General features: G+C 39.6%; 3 protein-coding genes, 1 long non-coding RNA gene and 1 other non-coding gene across 5 annotated transcripts; 1 reads left to right on the top strand and 4 right to left on the bottom strand.

Annotated features, from left to right (window-relative positions):
• Nucleotides 1-103: 103 nt before the first annotated feature.
• LOC114827478 (uncharacterized) lies at nt 104-1,400 on the bottom strand. The gene is made up of 2 exons (XR_003776552.2): nt 1,191-1,400; nt 104-581 (listed from the first exon to the last, which is right to left on the bottom strand). It is a non-coding gene; the product is annotated as an uncharacterized lncRNA (long non-coding RNA).
• Nucleotides 1,401-4,764: 3,364 nt separating this feature from the next.
• On the top strand, nt 4,765-8,302 carry LOC103426600 (DEAD-box ATP-dependent RNA helicase 52C-like). Its single transcript, XM_008364687.4, has 6 exons — nt 4,765-5,844; nt 5,956-6,039; nt 6,323-6,565; nt 6,695-6,859; nt 6,991-7,104; nt 7,436-8,302. Exons 1-6 carry the CDS (start codon nt 5,119-5,121, stop codon nt 7,976-7,978), a joined length of 1,875 nt encoding a protein of 624 aa, XP_008362909.3. The 5' UTR covers nt 4,765-5,118; the 3' UTR covers nt 7,979-8,302.
• Nucleotides 8,303-8,392: 90 nt separating this feature from the next.
• Nucleotides 8,393-8,465, bottom strand: TRNAA-AGC (transfer RNA alanine (anticodon AGC)). The gene has a single exon. It is a non-coding gene; the product is annotated as a tRNA-Ala (tRNA).
• A 343-nt stretch (nt 8,466-8,808) lies between these two features.
• Nucleotides 8,809-10,857, bottom strand: LOC103448233 (adenine nucleotide transporter BT1, chloroplastic/mitochondrial-like). Its single transcript, XM_008387488.4, has 3 exons — nt 10,081-10,857; nt 9,705-9,863; nt 8,809-9,608 (listed from the first exon to the last, which is right to left on the bottom strand). The coding sequence occupies exons 1-3, from the start codon at nt 10,681-10,683 to the stop codon at nt 9,138-9,140; spliced, it is 1,233 nt and encodes a 410-aa protein (XP_008385710.2). The 5' UTR covers nt 10,684-10,857; the 3' UTR covers nt 8,809-9,137.
• Nucleotides 10,858-11,653: 796 nt separating this feature from the next.
• Nucleotides 11,654-14,174, bottom strand: LOC103426598 (ribosome biogenesis regulatory protein homolog). Its single transcript, XM_008364685.4, has 8 exons — nt 13,972-14,174; nt 13,567-13,717; nt 13,176-13,227; nt 12,850-12,978; nt 12,606-12,723; nt 12,200-12,383; nt 11,987-12,100; nt 11,654-11,899 (listed from the first exon to the last, which is right to left on the bottom strand). Exons 1-8 carry the CDS (start codon nt 14,076-14,078, stop codon nt 11,759-11,761), a joined length of 996 nt encoding a protein of 331 aa, XP_008362907.2. The 5' UTR covers nt 14,079-14,174; the 3' UTR covers nt 11,654-11,758.
• Between the last annotated feature and the right edge of the window lie 115 nt (nt 14,175-14,289).

The following is a 14,289-nucleotide window of genomic DNA, read 5'->3' as shown; positions in this document are numbered from 1 at the left end:
TACTCAAAAGTTCAAAACTCAGATTACTGAAAAATTGTAGATGATTACTACGCCAACAACATTCACCAACCAGTCCTGTTTCCAAATTAAAGCATAAATCATATGCTAATTCACGCAAACTTTTCATTAAAAAACACCAAACCGGTTGCCGTTGAATCTTGATGCATACATTATCACTAAAAACCACACAAACTTTTCATTAAAAAACACCAAACCAGTTGCCACTGCATCCATTTTCTGTCGGATTTTGCTTAATATCCGATAGTAATATACGTTTCTTGTCGGTTATCATAACGACACTAATAAATGGTTTCGTAGTAGTGCAACGACACTTACTTAATAATAAGGCTTCTTGTTCTAAAAGACTGACATAACTTAGAAATTACAAATGCATTTGTCTCCACTGCATTCTATCTGTTAAATCCAAATAGTCTTCAGAGGGCAGTTTTTAGTCGCGTGGTCTTTCTCCTTTCCACAACGTTCACAAGGACCATATCTAAGTTTTGCTTCTTCTTCTTCAGGTGTGAGTTTAGTCCCAGAGCCAGCAGCCATTCCTTCATTGAATTCTTCTGCCTTGCTATCTGTTTTCACATTGCAGTTCCATTTAAATGTCGAATACAAATAAAAACAATGCGAGACGACGACAACGACAAAGCCAAAAAGCTCGGTATATACGGGAAACATGTATAAGCAACTAAAATTAGGAAACATAAGAGAACTGGGAATAAGAAAACTCGTGTCCCCGAGGGGAGGAGGGTGGGAGGACGAAGAGCTGAAGATTTTTGCCAGTCTATAAAGTATTGAGGCAATTACACAAATTCTAAGGCAACCATTCTGATGCAGACAAAGTAGCAGTTACATATATGAATTATTGTGATGAAAATCATGCACGAGGAAGTCCATGCATTGCATTAGAAGGTAATTTTAGCTTTTAATAATAAGGAAAACTTATGAAAAAGGTTGAAAACTTGAAAACTTTGAGTTTTAACGATAAGGACAAAATAGAAGATAAAATAAATAGTATCATGTTTGACTTTTTAGTGTAAAAATATGATTTTTCGTTACTAGGATCATCTACGAGCCGTCACAAGTATATGGCACTTGGCTCATCTATGAGAAGCAAAATACCAAAAGCTAGCAAACTCCTCGATCACAAACCCTAAAACAAATATCGATTAAAGGCACAATACCATCATCAATCGCGGCCGCTGTTTGATTCAAGCCCCTCGCCGGATGATCTTGACCCCATGTCGTACTTGACTGGTTGTTTGGCTTCAGAGTTGAGTGCGCGGCGAATCACGGAAACGGATTCGTGTGCGCGGCCAATTACGGCTACGTATTTGTATACGCTGCGGATCATGCTTTTTTCTGAGAGAGAATAGATGGAGAAGGGGAGAGAGGAGATACATATAGGGCATGCTGTATAAAATATAGAGATAAAATCCAAAGCACAAAATATTAAAATGAATAAATAAAAAAAATAAGAGATAATGATGGATGGTGGTTCTTGCTCGAAGATAAATTTATATGCTTAGTTGGAACATAAATGGTATAACTGAAGTGCGACAATATAAAAACCATACTATGAAAATATATTTTCATCAGCCATTTATATTAAGATAGGTAAACTGCACAATCTCTACCCTGCATTAAGATTCTCCTAGGATATCTGTAATGTATGCCCCGTAATATGTCCCATTTTTCTACCAGTTTCCCAAGAGTCGATAATTATTCATAACTATTACCTTGACGAAATGTTAGAACAAATATTATAGAACTGAACCGTTTACATGCTCTAAACCATGTAGGGTTTAGGGTAAAATGTAATATTTTCTATTAGAAAGTGATATTAAGTTCAAACTATTATCCAAGCAACCCCTACATTATAGGATTCTTAGGCCATCTCCAACCGAAAGGTCCAGAGGGCCGAAAATAGCCCGAAAATCATCTCCAACCGAGGGCTAGGGCAGAGGTCTTGTGGGCTCCACAGAATCTGAAAGGGCCAAAGGGCCAAAGGGTTGGCCACATGCAACTAGCCAGCCAGCTCGATTTTTTTTTTTAAATTGTCGGTTTTGGTGTCAATTATAACCGACAGAAATAAAAGGAATAGTGTCGGTTATAACCGACACAAATAGCATGGAAAATTTTGAATATAACGGCTCACTGACGTCAGCTAGCAGTTATTTTTGAATTTTTTTACAATTTTTTTTTATTTATTTACAAACTTTTTTTCCTATAACTTCTATTTTTTAATTCTATTTTTTTTCTACAAATTCTTTTTTTTTTCCTATAACTTATATTTTACAAAATTTGTTTCATATATTTTTTTTAAATTCCATTTTTTTGCTATAACTTCTATTTTACAAAATTTGTATCATATTTTTTTTAAATTCCATTTTTCCTATAACTTCTATTTCACAAAATTTGTTTCATATTTTTTTATAAATTCCATTTGTTCCTATAACTTTTTAAGCTATTATACAACATTAAATTAAATTAAGTAACATGAAACAACATTAACCAACATAAAAATTATACAACATAAAAAAACATTTAACTACATGAAACTTAAACAACATTTTTAAAAACATTTAACAACATAAAACTTAGAGTAAATTGTACAAATGGTCCCTCAACTTTAATCAAATTGGAGCAATGGTCCTTCAACTAAAAATCCATTACCTTTGGTCCCTCAACTTATCAAAACGTGCATCTATGGTCCCTCAACTAAAAATTCATTACCATTGGTCCCTGAACTTTAATTCAAGTGGAGAAATTGTCATTTAACTTTAACCCAATTGTAGCAATGGTCCTTCCAATATAACTCGTTTTGACAAATTTTTTGACATAGTTGACGAAAAGAACCATAATTATACACTTTGATGAGTTAAGGAACCCTAATTATATAAATGGTCATTCCAACATAGCTTATTTTGACAAAATTTTGACAAAATTGATGAAAATGACTATAGCTACACATTTTGATAAGTTGAGGGACCAATGGTAATGGATTTTTAGTTGAGGGACTATTGCTCCAATTTGATTAAAATTGAGGGACCATTTGTACAATTTACTCTAAAACTTAAACGCCTACTTCATGCTGACGTCACTTAGGCGTTGGATTTGAATTTAGTTTTTAAATAATAAATTATGTTTGGCCCTATGGCCCTCGGTTGGAGACGGTTTTTTGTGACATGACTAAAACGAGCCCTATAACCAGCTTTCGGTTGGAGATGACCTTATATTGCCACGTCTAATGTCTATATCTAGCAAACGATATATTATAGGTTTTTAAAAAGTGACTCAATAACGATCAAATTTGTTAACAGAGTTTTAACGGATGACCCGATAACTACATGATTCATTAACAAATTAACTCAAAATTTGTTATTTTCATATCAAATTAACAGATCATGCAAAAAATTATTAAACCTATATGTACATATAACTTTTTAATCGCGAGATCTTGATTTTATATTTTTCATCATAAACGTAACGGTTAAAATACTCAAAGAACATGATACTCAGAATCCAGAGAATATGATTCTCGTGAGTACTATAAAATCTCATGCTTTAGTACGTGCATGACCCCCCCATATAATATTGGGTCCCACCAGAGGCTTTACGCCAGCTACATAGCCAATAGCCGCAAGCCCGCAACTTGCGGGTAAAGATGCCAAAATCCGATTCTACCCTCACGGCCGTTGGTTTTCTCGATTCAGAAGTCCACTCGCATTCTTGGCGCGTGTTACAGCACCAAAAAGTCCACAATTTCCCAGCATCAGCAACCTGCCACGTCACCACTTGAAAGATATTTTGTGAGAGACTTGGATACTCTCCTAAGCTAGCCTGGGGATCAATTGATCACAACCCTTCAATTTGATCATGTGGCCAAGAACGGCCAAGGCAGTGCACCCAACTCTGTCCAGCTCGTTGGCTTCCCCTCCCTCTTCGTCTCTGGTGCCATTCTCCTTATCCTCGTTGGCCTCACCGTCATCGCCACCGTCCTCGGTGTAATCTTCTTCACCCCGCATCATCGTCTTCAGTCCCATATGGGTTGTGTGTGGAGGCATTTGTGGGGGTGTAAGGGTTGTTGGGTCTCGGTGCTCTCTGTTGTTGCTGGGTTTGTTCTGGGTTTTGGTGACGATCGACCATGGATGCGTTGAGAGAGAGAGGGACAAGTATTGTCTGCCCTCCACTTCCGGTGACCTTCTCGTGCCCTTCTGTTTGTGTGGTCACGGTTAACCTACATCAACATTTTATATTACTATTCATTTTTGTCTTATTATATCTATAAAAAAACAATATAAAATGTTAACGTGGCTTAATCTTGATCACACAAAACAGGGGCACGGGAAGAGCACTGGAAGTAGAGGGCAAACAATCCTTGTCCAAGAGAGAATGAGGGGGAGGGGAGTGAGAGAGAGGTGCGGGAGATGTTAAGAGGGGTGGAGAGGGACAACTGTGGAGAACCGTTTTTAACCGCAGGATCAAATTAAAGGGCTATGATCAATTGATCCTTAGGCTTCGTTGGGACTGGCTCAGGAGAGGATCCAAGTCCTTTTGTGAGAACCAATCGGCTGCCTTACAGCTCCACTGTATACCTCTCTTACTACCCAATAGAAAGCCTCCACGTCACAAAATAAGAATAAAATTCGTCGAACCAAAATTCGAGGGCTCAGAGCACGCGCGCAATTAAATGAACGTGCGAAAAACCCTCTCTCTCCCCCACATACATCTCCTGAGAGGAGCGAGAAAACGTCCCTCTCACCCTCTCTCTCCTCTTTCTCTCTCTAGACACGAAGGGGTTTTTAGGGTTTTGCAGGCTTTCTTCATGGGAAAGGAAAACGAAAAGAGGAGAGATAAACAAGAGAGGGAAAGAGAGTGAGTGATTTTACTACACACTGTCACTGCAGCTTTTTCCCACATCCTCTCCATCGCGCTCTCTCTCTCTCTCTCTCTCTAAAATACGGACTCCATTTTGCGATATTCGAAGCAAACCTCCGTCCGTACGGATCCCCAGAACCTTCAATCTCTCTCTACATTTTTATAAAACCCTTTCATTTTCTCCCCATTTTTCATCTGAGAATTTGTTTTACAGAAAAAAAGCCATCGGAGATGACAATGCCTTGGTCCGATTCCTTCACCGAGTCAACTCGGAACCCGACTCGCCGAACTCTGCCCAAATATATACCTCGGCATCTCCGAAACAGTGAAGGCGGCGGCGGGTCGTACGGTTACGGCTACGCGCCCCCAACCGAGTCGGCCCAGTACGGCTTTCGGCAAAGCTACGCTGGTGGTCCAGGAAGGCAAGCCGGCCGGAACGGTCCGGGTCGCGGTGGCGGAGGACGAGGTCGCGGACGTGGTGGCGCTCGCTTTTGGGCTCAAACGCCCCCAAACCCGACCCCAGACCCAAACCCGTTTGATAATGTCTCTGAGGAATTTGATCAGCTCAAAGTCACTGAGGACGAAGGCGATGGAAATGGCGGTATCAATTTCGACGCCTACGAAGACATCCCGGTGGAGGCGAGCGGCGAGGACATTCCGCCGCCGGTGGACACGTTTGTCGAGATCGATTTGGCCGAATGCTTGAACGAAAACATCAAGCGGTGCAAGTACGTGAAGCCCACGCCGATTCAGCGCCACGCTATTCCGATAGCCATGGCTGGCCGCGACTTGATGGCCTGTGCTCAGACTGGGTCCGGCAAAACGGCTGCGTTTTGCTTCCCCATTATCAGTGGGGTCTTGAACAACGGTGTGGGGTTGTCGCCGGCTCGCGGCGTGGATCGCGGCGTGTGCCCCTCCGCCCTCATTTTGTCTCCGACGAGAGAGCTGGCTGGTCAGGTATGTAAATATTTGCTCCATTGTGGTCGCTTCGAAGTTCATGTGCTAATGGGTTTATGATTTTGGCCTAATTTTGTTTGGCGTTTGCTTTTTTATTGAATTTTTGGGCAGATTCATGAGGAAGCTAAGAAATTTGGTTATCAGAGTGGGGTGAAGATTGTTGTTGCTTATGGTGGAGCTCCAATTTCTCAGCAGGTTTTTGTCGTTTTCTTTGTGATTCTCAGCTCTATATTTTTGTATTTTGTTGTTAATTTTTGCTGATTTTTCAGATGAATTGGTTGCCGTGTTTACTCACCCGATTCGGGTGATGAAATATTATCATGATCCATATAAACATTTTGTGTAGAAGATTTGTTAAACGTTCTAAATCCATTTATGTTTACTCACTCGGTTCTCGATTCGCGGTTTGTTCTTGATGCTTTAATATATTAGATGTGTTAATTTGGAATGACATATGGTTTAATCCTTGATTCTGCAGTTACGTATTCTGGATAGAGGTTGTGATATCCTTGTTGCAACTCCCGGTCGCTTGGTGGACATGATTGAGAGGTCACGAGTTTCGCTGAGTAATATCAAGTATTTGGCATTAGATGAGGCTGATAGGATGTTGGACATGGGTTTTGAGCCTCAGATAAGGAGGATTGTCGAACAAATGGACATGCCTCGCTCTGGTGCAAGACAAACGTTGCTTTTCAGTGCTACGTTCCCTGATGAAATACAGGTGGGTTTATTAAACGATAATGCTCTCTAGCGTGATTTGATGTTATGCTTGGTTTGTTGATTTATTGTATCTGCTTATCGTATGATTGTTCTCTTATATGTTTGTATTTGTAATTTTTGTTTCTCGCAGAGGCTCGCTGCAGATTTTCTGTCAAACTACATTTTTCTATCTGTTGGAAGAGTTGGATCAAGCACAGGACTCATTACACAAAGAGTTGAACTCGTTGAGGATATGGACAAAAGAAACCATTTGATGAAGCTGCTTAGCCAGCAGGCAAATGGAGCTCATGGAAAGGTATGATAGCAATTTGAGAATTCACGAGCCGTGGAGAATGTTAATTGTAGCATCGATTTGGCAATGATATGGTGTTTTTGATTGATACTTTTCAAGATCTGATGCTTAGATTAATATTGTTCTTACTTCAGGTTGCTTTAACCTTGGTGTTTGTGGAGACCAAGAGAAGTGCAGATTCTTTAGAAAACTGGTTACGCATGAATCGTTTTCCAGCTATAGCTATACATGGTGATAAAGTGCAAATGGTTCGTTTATCATTTTTGCTTCTTTATTTCCAGATATCTTATTGTTTATATGAAATCTTTTGGTTGTGTGCGCGTATTTACCGGATGTTTTCTGCATTTGTTACGAGTGCAATGAGGTTTAGTAGCTGTATGAATTCTTTTTCTTTCTTGCAATTGGCTTAATCGACATTTTTGGTCGGAGGAAAAAGAATTTTTGTCTTGGGGTTTGTCTCATTGTCTTCGAAACTTGCTGTAATTAAGGTTAAACATGTTATTCTGGACTGTTAATAAAAAATTTGTTGTCTGCCCTTTATGCTATCTAAATTATTATTTGACTTGGCCAATTTTGAAGGAGAGGGAGCAAGCTTTGAGATTGTTCAAGTGTGGCAAGACCCCAATATTGGTGGCGACAGATGTTGCTTCACGAGGGCTAGACATCCCTCATGTTTCCCATGTCATCAACTTTGATCTGCCAAAAAGCATAGATGACTACGTTCACCGGATTGGACGAACAGGGCGTGCTGGAAATTCAGGTCTTGCAACTGCTTTCTTCAATGCCAAAAACCAGCCACTCGCCAAGGGACTGATCGAACTGATGCAGGAGTCAAACCAGGAGGTTCCAAGCTGGCTGAACGAATATGCTGAGGGCGAATCACAGACATACAGCAGTGGTGGTGGTGGTGGTGGCCGGAACAGGAGGTCTGGTGGCAGTAAGTTTGGTGGATATGACTATCGTAGGGACTCTCAATATGCGCATGACGGTTATTACGGTCCAAGCAGCTATGGCTATGGAGATTATTCTGGGGGCATGTCTGCTGCTCCCTATAACGATGCTGCTGCTGTTCCAAACGGCTACGGAAACTATGAAACTATTGTTGCTGGTGGGTGGGATTAGAGATCTGCAGAACACCTTGGATAATATTTACAGAGGCTATATCTATAGATATATTTATATCTATATCTATATCTATATGGTGGTAAAATTAATATATAAAGGTGCAGAATTAGTTGCTGAAGACTTAAGTTACAAGTTGGAGATTTAAGTGGTTAACCAAATGGGTGCTTTTGGAGATGCTGCTAACATGCCTCTTGCTTTTGGTATCTGTTTTTTGAGTTGGAAATATTGGCTCCCAGATTTGGAGAGCAACCACATTTTGTAAAAGTTGATGTGATCCTGAATCACAGTTTAATGGATTATTATTATTTTTCCCTCTTCAAATCTCAAGCTTTGGGCTTCATTTTTGCTTGGATTTTTTGGGAGGATAATGACAAAAATAACTGTTAATTAAAACATAAAAAATGGTTGGGTTGGAGAAGTGGGGTATCGATCCCCATACCTCTCGCATGCTAAGCGAGCGCTCTACCATCTGAGCTACATCCCCTGTTGGTCTTTTTCTCTATTATGTTTATATATATTTGAAATCCAAATACGAGGCCCAACTGCCCAAGGGCCTTCGGTAGCTATTGTTAGGTCACGAAATAAACAATCTACCAATCACAATTATTTCCCATAATTTGTGGATGTGTTGTGTCTAATTGCTTCTTTGTTCATTATATTTTTCCTCTCTTTGTGAACAGTTCACATTTTTCGATATGTGTTTGCATTTCTGTATTACATAATTATACAAACGCACTCCATTTGCAAGTTAAATGTTGGAGGAAATTAATAGCCCGTTTGATATTCAACTTAAATCTAACCTTTTAAAATAAAAAACAGTTTCTGAGTGTCATGTCAATAATTCTTGTTTGGTAAAATTTTGTTATTAACACAATTCAAAACCAACTCAAAACTAACTCAAGAAGAAGACTTAGCTCATGAAAACAAAAATAAGGGAAAATTTACAGCTTGATAAAATGTCATAGGTTAAACCCAATCATGGGTGTGCCTGTATTATGGAATATGAGCTCTCCGATAACCTTACTATGCTCATGATGTTGTCCAAAACATGAAGTATGTGATCAAATCGAAACACGCTGTTATGAACATCTGCTACTTTTCGATCAACGATCCAAAATTGGAAATTTGGAGTCCTTCTGGGGCGCGTATAGTTGTATTAGAGTTCTTCATCGTTCTCATTCAGTATCCGCTTGCAAGCCTCGTAGCACATGAAGGAAATCCCAGCAGCAGGGACCAATTTCATGTAGCTCGGCCCCAACCCTCTGTACAGGCCACTGATTCCTTCACTGGCAAGTATGCTCGAAAGAGCATCAAGTATGTGCTTGTATTGCCTCCCACCGAGAGCCCCAACCTGCATTCTCTTCCGAGCCACCTCAAGCGGGAAAGTTGCACTGCTCGAAATTGCAGCGGCTGCTGATCCGATCAAAAGAGTTGCTATGTTTCCGATTTCCTCCTTTTTGAAAGCTTTCTTGTAAGCTCTTGAGAGCGCATCGTAAGCAAAATAGTTGGAGGCAGCGTATGGAATTACGCCGATTAAACTCGGGGTGAGGCCTCTGTATAGCCCTGCAGCTCCCTCCTGTTGGACAATTTTCGAAACTGCGTCGAAAAAATTGTTGTACGCTCCTTTCTGCAATCATGTAAAATATGTTACCGTGAGTACTAATGTGAAGAAAACAAACCAAATGAATTCAATAGTCCTTTCAAATTTCGGGAACCAATTTACCTGGACTGTTAATCGTGTTTTTAACAACTCGAGAGGGTATGTACACAAGGTTGAGCTAAATCCGGCAACAGCGCCTGCGATTGATGAAGCCGGGATAGGGATTTTCAGGTCTTCTTCGGGTCGAGTTAAGTGCTTCTTCACCGTGTCATAAGCAAATAACTGCACAAAGGAAAGAGGTCGAAATATGAAGTTATACAAGTCTAGTTATGGAACGAAACGTTCTTTTTTTTTATCGTTAATATGTCACTGATAATGTGTCAATATCATTGTTGCTAACAAAACTTAACGAGATGTTATCAATACACAATTATTTTTTACTGACGTTATGCACATAGAATTTGTGTACTAAATATCTTGCTCGTATGGAATATCATACCTCAATAGCCTTGTTTGGAGCAACCCTGATGACATTGACCAAAGTACCCCTGAACAAGCCCTGCCATCCATCAGTTTCCATGATAGACTGAAAGACATGAGAAGCACTGGAGTGGCCACTGCCCCCCACCATCAAATGCGTCCGTATCGTCTCCAGCGGCGCAACCGCCATCCGCGACACCACTCCCGCCACCGCTCCACTCACCAGCCTCCTCAGTGATGCATTCCCAACCTTTATTTTCAACCTCAAACCACCACCATTACCTTTGATTTTGTTGACTTTCAGCAGCTCTTCTGCTTCTCCAACCTCGAACAGTGACTCTGCCTCCACCAACTCGTCAACCCTACTAATTCGCAGCCCGAAGTCCGGCGTGGGCATGTATGTCATGTACGTGGAGCTCAGAAGCTTTGTGGTTTGGTTTATGGAGTTCTGTGGACTTGGTGTGATACCAAATCCTCCTGCAACTTGTCCAACGCTGGCAAACAGTCCACCGGATTGCGAAGTGCTATTTAGAGGACTGCGTCGGATTCTAATCCCGGAAGAACAAGAGAATACTACATCGTCGTTTGTATTTTCAGTGGCCTGCAATCTTCTCCTATCCATTAATCCAAAAGCTTGGAACTATATAAATATCAATCTTTGAGGAGAAAAAAGAGTTGGGTCGGCTTAAAATGAATAGGTTTTATTTGCCAATACTTCGAAACTAGGACAACCAATTATATTTGACTCTTGGGGAAATTGGGGGATTAAAGGGCCAGTGGAGTTTATATATTTTTCTGTGGTTCATGATCCCTCTAGGTCTTTTGGTTTACAACACTTGTGTTCACTAAAAAACAAACGTTGGGGTAAACTTCAGGTGCACATTTCATACAGCTCGTCCTGAGTTCACATTTTGGCGTTGGTGAATCTTACAATGGTAGTTAAAATGAGACTAAAATGTCTCTGTGAGTCTTTCTGACATTCGAAATGATGAACTATCGTAGTTTCGCCACCAGCTGATCCCCTTTTTAAGAGAAAAAATTATTTATATTTGTGACTTTTTTGTATTTACTAACACATGAAATCGAAAATTATGTCACATATTACAATTTATAATCAATACATCAAAAACCGAGTATTTCATTCCGATTAGGGTATGCAGACATGGGTATCGTTCACATATCATAATTGAACAACCATGCATGAAATACGAGCATTTGTCTAATATCTAAACAGCTAAGTATTATTTCCATTCATAATTTTTGTCATTTTAAATTACTTTTCATGTCGCGACTTATCTTATTCCAAGTAAAACAAAAGGCATTAATTTAGATATTGGATGAGAAACTTTCTTGGGACTTTGAGTCCACCAGATTCTGATAGAATTTGATTGTTGATGTTTCAAATTTGCATTTAAGCAGAATAAAGTTGCATTTTGATTGGAAGACCCTAATGGACTACGTGGCTATGTTTAATACCAAAAACTACACGTCGACATATTTCATCCCAAAGACATGAACACACCATAGAGAGAGAGAGAGAGAGAGACAGAGAGAGAGAGAGAGAGACAGAGAGAGACTGAAAACATTGCTCCTGAAAAATAAAGAAGTCTTGCATAATAATCTTCGATTCCAAATGATTAAACTTGTAAAACCTACATCAAAACTCCAATAGCTTATCGGTGACATTAATAATACATTCACTTTCCCTTTCCTTTCGATGAAGATCCCTTCTTTAATGGCTTCTTTTGGATGTTCTTCTTCGGTTTTAACGTGCTCGAGGACATCCCTGGCTTGTTCTTTCGCTTCTTGTCCTTCTTGACGTTGTACATGTTAACAGCCTGTGTCACAAAAATTCAATTAATAAGAGGGACTCAAACCGGATGAATACTGCAGCAGAAAACCATTTGACAGTGAAAGAGATGAACCTTGTCAACGTTAAATATCTCATGGGAATTCTTAGAGATTAGCTTGTTCAGTACTTTATCTGTTTGTTCCTGCTCTTGCGAGTGTTTCCCCTTTCCTTCTACAACTGGTAAAAACTGAATGCAAAAGGCGAAAGAATACGGGGCAAGTACATTTATCAGTTTATTGTGATGTGCGACAAACAGTTGAACATGGCTAGGATTAGAAATACATACCTTGCGGAACTTTCCTTTATGTTTAGGAGGTTTTTCACCTGGCAATTTCTTGTCAAACTTACCACCACTGGCTGTTGCAGTTGCTGCAATTCCCGCTACATTACCCAGTTCATCTTTAGAAAACTTCTTCATTGTAGACTGGGTTCCCGTTATGGGCAATCGTGTGGCAGCCAGTTGAACATGGCTGTGAAAGAGTTTAGTTAGATTATGCTGTTGCAATGGAAAAGAAACATCTAAGGTCACTGAAACTTTCCCAAAGTGTGAATTTCCAATATAAACACTAGCTTATATCGTTTTGTAGTTATCGATTGCCAAATTGGATGTCTAAGCAGCTAACTGGTTTTCTACTTTAACTAGTAACGAGCCATCTATGTTTTGAATAACACGGAGAAGTAGAAGGGCAAACCTTGGTAAAGCACCAACTTTTGCAGCTTGCTTCAAGTTCTGCAACCTATTCTTGTCTTGTTTTTCAACTCTTTTCTTTTTATCCTCTTGCCTTTTAGCAAAAGGATCTTCCCCTGGCACTGAAAAAAAGTAACGAGAGCAGAAAGATAACTTTCGCATCATATTGACAAGGTAAATCATGCATTTCAGTGCTTACAAAAGAAAATAATGACTTTCTGAAAGCTTTAAGATTGTGAAACAATTACCATCAGTCTCCTTCGCCTCAATGATAGGTACACTATTCTCATCATTTGCACGATCATATCCAAAGCGACGTTTCCAAGTTTCAGTCGGCTCATCATATGCAATCTTGTCTCTTTTACGATTCTTGATACCTGCAATACATATCAAAATAATGTAACCAACACATAAGTTCAGCTTAAGGATAATCCAATTTCTCAAAATCTTTAATCCAACTATATTTCTCAAGGCCCAAATGCCCACATGAGAAACTCTAGACAGAGAAGGGGAAAGACGAAAGAAAAAAGAAACAGAACACAGGTACTATTCGACTCATACAGTAATGACTAACCTTTTGTTTTGGCAAAAGTTTCCCATTTCGTTGGAGGTTTAGGCACTGGCAGCTGCAGAGAACAAAAGAATATGCCATTGGCAGTCAGACATTTATTTATGCTAAGAATACAATAGCAACTCTTAATTTGGTTACAGAAAAACCAGCAGCATCAACAGCCCTTCTGCATATGCTAGCATTCTAGTCGACCAATTTCCATGAGAGGAACCGTAAATTGGCAGCACAAAAGGGGGGATCAACAAAAATTTCGACAGTTACCTAAAACTACCATTCTACTTCTTTTCAAACAACAGATTGTGAATCATGTATTCACTATCCAATGTTAATATGCATGATCAAACCTATAAAAAAAACATCGTTGGAGAATCATAAACTAAGAGGAACGACTTACATGCTTCTGTCTTGGCAGTTTCGTTTCGGGACGAGGCAATTGCACAATTGGACCGTCTATATCTTCAGTTGAAGGTAAGTTGAAAAGACTATTTGCAATAGCTTGAACCAACTCAGTCCCTTTCGCTATACATTCCTTCACTAATTCCTCCCTAAATTAATAAAAACCAAAAACGAAAAACCAAATCAGAATTTCACCCACTGAAAAAAAACCTATCAGGATAGTGTAAAAAATTCACTATTTCACTTAAAGACTGCAACTTTACTACTGGGACTAATCCAAATAAAAAACCCAATTTCCAAAATTATATTTTCAATTAATTTCTCAGAGCACAAACAGTTACAAACCCAGAATTATACCAAAACAAAAAAAAAACCAAAAACAAGAGAAATATAAAATAATTACCTGGAGGAGGGGTTAGAGGGGAAGCTGTGATGAGGGTCGAAGGCCATGAGATTACCCAGATCGACTTGAATCTGCTGCTGCTGCTGCTGCTGCTGCGGGATCTCCATTGCTGCGACCTCTTTTGGTTCTGCAGCTCGCGACTTGAAAGCTGAAGAAAGAAGAAAGGTAATAACTTCAGGTTTAGGGGTTTAGGGTTTTTGAATAAAGACTATAATTTTTTAGCGAAAAAAACACACTTGGATTGGGCCATCTGGATCTAGGACTGGGCCAATTGGGCCATCTAATCTTACAACTTGGAGAAAAACTTTTCGTTTTCAG

Source organism: Malus domestica, chromosome 02 (genome assembly GCF_042453785.1).
Source record: "Malus domestica chromosome 02, GDT2T_hap1".
In the NCBI taxonomy this organism is placed as follows: Eukaryota; Viridiplantae; Streptophyta; class Magnoliopsida; order Rosales; family Rosaceae; genus Malus; species Malus domestica.
Note: the sequence above shows the minus strand (reverse complement) of the source record. Positions and strands in the feature narration are given on the sequence as shown.

Coding starts and splice junctions, on each gene's coding strand:
- LOC103426600 (XM_008364687.4), top strand. CDS start 5,119: ATGACAATGCCTTGGTCCGATTCCTTCACCGAGTCAACTCGGAACCCG. Junction 6,860..6,990: donor CAAATGGAGCTCATGGAAAG/GTATGATAGCAA, acceptor TTCTTACTTCAG/GTTGCTTTAACCTTGGTGTT. Junction 7,105..7,435: donor ATGGTGATAAAGTGCAAATG/GTTCGTTTATCA, acceptor CCAATTTTGAAG/GAGAGGGAGCAAGCTTTGAG.
- LOC103448233 (XM_008387488.4), bottom strand. CDS start 10,683: ATGGATAGGAGAAGATTGCAGGCCACTGAAAATACAAACGACGATGTA. Junction 9,864..10,080: donor CTCCAAACAAGGCTATTGAG/GTATGATATTCC, acceptor TCCTTTGTGCAG/TTATTTGCTTATGACACGGT. Junction 9,609..9,704: donor AAACACGATTAACAGTCCAG/GTAAATTGGTTC, acceptor ACATGATTGCAG/AAAGGAGCGTACAACAATTT.
- LOC103426598 (XM_008364685.4), bottom strand. CDS start 14,078: ATGGAGATCCCGCAGCAGCAGCAGCAGCAGCAGCAGATTCAAGTCGAT. Junction 13,718..13,971: donor CCCTCTAACCCCTCCTCCAG/GTAATTATTTTA, acceptor TTATTAATTTAG/GGAGGAATTAGTGAAGGAAT. Junction 12,979..13,175: donor AACTTTTGCCAAAACAAAAG/GTTAGTCATTAC, acceptor TATGTATTGCAG/GTATCAAGAATCGTAAAAGA.